The following is a 2,852-nucleotide window of genomic DNA, read 5'->3' as shown; positions in this document are numbered from 1 at the left end:
TGTTCATGATTCTGCTGATTCTATTTTGTAAACTTTGAAACACAATTGCCCTGGTTATTGATCCGATAAAAATGCTTAAAATTGTCATATCGATAAACACCGTTGTCGCGCAGCGCTAATGCAATAGCTTCAGATTGCGTTTGTTTTTGTTTCATGCAAAACTGCTTACTTAGCTTAACACAACACCTGTAAGTTCTTTCGTGCCGCATATCGCACACGTTTGCGTCACTACCTTCTTGAGCATAATTGTTTGCTTTTATTTCTTTTAAGGTTTTGCCAAAATACGAGTAATTGTGTTTTGATGAATAAAGTTGTATAGTTTCTGAAGTTACACTAAGGTATATAGCTTAAGCCTTGGTGTGATTTAAAATTGTTTAATAATCGAAATTAAGCTGTATAGCAGGTATGCTACACTTGATTGAATATTCAATTCAATTATTCAGTATTCAATATTCAGCGAAGACATCGTAACGCACTTTGTGTTCGCCATATATTACTTGTCTAGCATATAAAATATTTCATTTCGTTTAGACAAAGGTTGGAGTGTCTAACAGAAGTCTAGTTCTGGCCGCTCCACAATAAATGCATCAGAAAATAGATATGAACACCTTCTTGTAATTTTTACAAATAGATAAGAGTCCTGCTGAGCATCCATCGTCAAGAGCATAACCTATCCATATTATGAAAAAGATATGAAGGAACGAGATGTGCAGGGTGAAGTTACATTTTTTTTTCGTAGATCGCAAACCTTCACAAGATCGCTGAAATACAAGCAAAAAATAATTCGATAGTCGACAAAACAATTCTGGGAAAAATTCATTACTTCCACAAAGCAAGTGTCAAGACTTTCATAACGTAAGACAATATGAATTAAATCGACGCATGAATGAACGAATCACTATTCCAAAGCACTTTGACTAAAGAAAACATCGTCGATAGTCCCAATTCGAGTTTTAGAATGTCCACGAACTGTAAAAGGAAAAGAAATGAAGACTTAGGATGTTTATATTGCGCTAATAAGATGTTAATTACATTACGGCACGGTGTCGTGGGGAACAGCGGGAGATAGAACGGATAGTACATGCTGAATAGCTTCGGTACCTTCAACGTATCCAGCAAACACATTTGGAAATCGTATAAATGGCTGAGGAAGAAAGTGACATAACGTTAGACATTCTACTTTAAAATACACCATTCCCGGGGTTTTGGGGTCACACTCACGGGCACTGGTCGCTCGTCATGCTCCCGTTCAGGAAGGTAAGACACTCGTCAATACTGTCGGAAATCTTTCCGAAGGATTCCGTGTATTTTGGCTCATCAAACTCTGCAAAATGTGTTGAAAGACTTATAAAAAGGTATTAGACCACTATTCAAATACAACAACTTACCGAACAAATTCTCGCCACCATTCTTGCACACTTGTTCCACTGCATCGGGCAGTGAACTGGTGAAATTCAACACTTTGTTAAAGTAATCCTCATCCACACACGGCCGAAAATTGTTCATCAATTTTGCGGTACAGTTGCAGGCTGCTTGTAGCTGCGGACAGTAGCTATTCCAATGGAAAATGGACACAATCAAAACGGATTGTGACTCATTTTTTACGATTCGGTTTTGCACCATCAAATGCGGAATTCTTACCGAGAGAGGAACGTCGTAAGGGTCTCGCTCGAGAGTGTTTTCGCCTCCGACATAAATCCTTCCACATCGATGGCGGCAAAACTGCAATTCGTCGCACTTTGGAAGGACTCCATCAACTCTAGAAAAGCTGCATCGGATCCACTATTGTTGCGACACATCTTCTGCAGTTCTTTTACGCCTGTTTCGCTGGATTCCTCCGAGGAGGAATCAGTCGCTCTATCAATCGATGAAGCAATTGCAACTACGTTCGAAACGATAGATCGCAGTTACCATCAGCATCAAATTTGAGTAAACTTTTGTATGTAAAGCGAACTTTATATTACCTGCATAAAGTGCCACAACGCCCAATAACAAGATGGTTGGTTTGATTTTCATCATTATTTCAATGGGAATCCCTACGTTAAATTATATGTCCACTTTACTGCACTGTTCGACACGGAATGATCTTACCTAATCGTATGAGTCAGGATCGAAGACACCCAAAGTCAAATATGTAAACTGATAAGCTGCCAGGCACACGCTGTAGGTTCTATATTCTAGACCCAGATTATAGCAAGTCTTCGATGGCAGTTTAGTCTTCAGAGTAGGAACGATCATTCAGTCGAATTTTAATCAGGTATTGTTTAGGGCGACCCGATGATGTGCTACGACGCCGATTTTATGTGACAGATCTTCCATTCTGGTCCGTGGTACTCAGGACTTTTTGGTTAGTTTTTTTTTCTATTTATTCACGATTGAGCGACGTCGTATGTTAATCCATTATCTCCGCCTTTCTGGCAGACGCATCAACGTCGTCGTTTCATCTCAATTTTTTTTCCGTAGCGAAATAGTCCGGATGGGATCTGCCGTTATGATCTACACATGGCATGAGTCCGGCATCTTCATGACATGTCCCAGCCATCGTATTCTTCCGGCTTTGACAACCGTTAGAATATCTGCACCGCCAAACAGCTCAGGTATCTCGAAGTTTATTCTCCTTTTCACACGCCCTGCACGCACACACCGCCAAAGCACCTGCCGTTCGAAAATGGCGAGCGCATTGGCGTCCTCCATTACCATAGTCCAGGACTCGCACTAGAGAACTGTAGTCTTCAGGATCTCTTCTTGTGGAGCCTGTAGTACACCCGATTTCCCTGAATTTCGGATTTCGTTGCTCATGTTGTTGTCCGAAGTTACGATCGTACCAAGGTAGCAGAACTCCTCTACCATCT

At 40.8% G+C, this 2,852-nt stretch overlaps 1 protein-coding gene across 2 annotated transcripts; it reads right to left on the bottom strand.

The window, feature by feature from the left end:
* LOC125768802 (uncharacterized) lies at positions 1–2,644 on the bottom strand. Of its 2 annotated transcripts, XM_049436925.1 has the most exons (5): positions 1,642–2,644; positions 1,389–1,552; positions 1,222–1,324; positions 1,033–1,144; positions 1–969 (listed from the first exon to the last, which is right to left on the bottom strand). In XM_049436925.1, the coding sequence occupies exons 1-5, from the start codon at positions 1,797–1,799 to the stop codon at positions 871–873; spliced, it is 636 nt and encodes a 211-aa protein (XP_049292882.1). In that variant the 5' UTR covers positions 1,800–2,644; the 3' UTR covers positions 1–870. The 2 variants fall into 2 exon arrangements, with proteins under 2 accessions (XP_049292882.1, XP_049292881.1); XM_049436924.1 differs by having other exon boundaries at positions 1–1,144.
* Positions 2,645–2,852: the final 208 nt, after the last annotated feature.

The sequence above is a fragment of the Anopheles funestus genome, chromosome 3RL (genome assembly GCF_943734845.2).
Source record: "Anopheles funestus chromosome 3RL, idAnoFuneDA-416_04, whole genome shotgun sequence".
NCBI classification, from domain to species: domain Eukaryota; kingdom Metazoa; phylum Arthropoda; class Insecta; order Diptera; family Culicidae; genus Anopheles; species Anopheles funestus.
This window is presented reverse-complemented; position numbering and strand designations above follow the sequence as displayed.

Coding starts and splice junctions, on each gene's coding strand:
- LOC125768802 (XM_049436924.1), bottom strand. CDS start 1,799: ATGTGTCGCAACAATAGTGGATCCGATGCAGCTTTTCTAGAGTTGATG. Junction 1,553..1,641: donor CTTACGACGTTCCTCTCTCG/GTAAGAATTCCG, acceptor CCATTGGAATAG/CTACTGTCCGCAGCTACAAG. Junction 1,145..1,221: donor ATGACGAGCGACCAGTGCCC/GTGAGTGTGACC, acceptor TTTCTTCCTCAG/CCATTTATACGATTTCCAAA.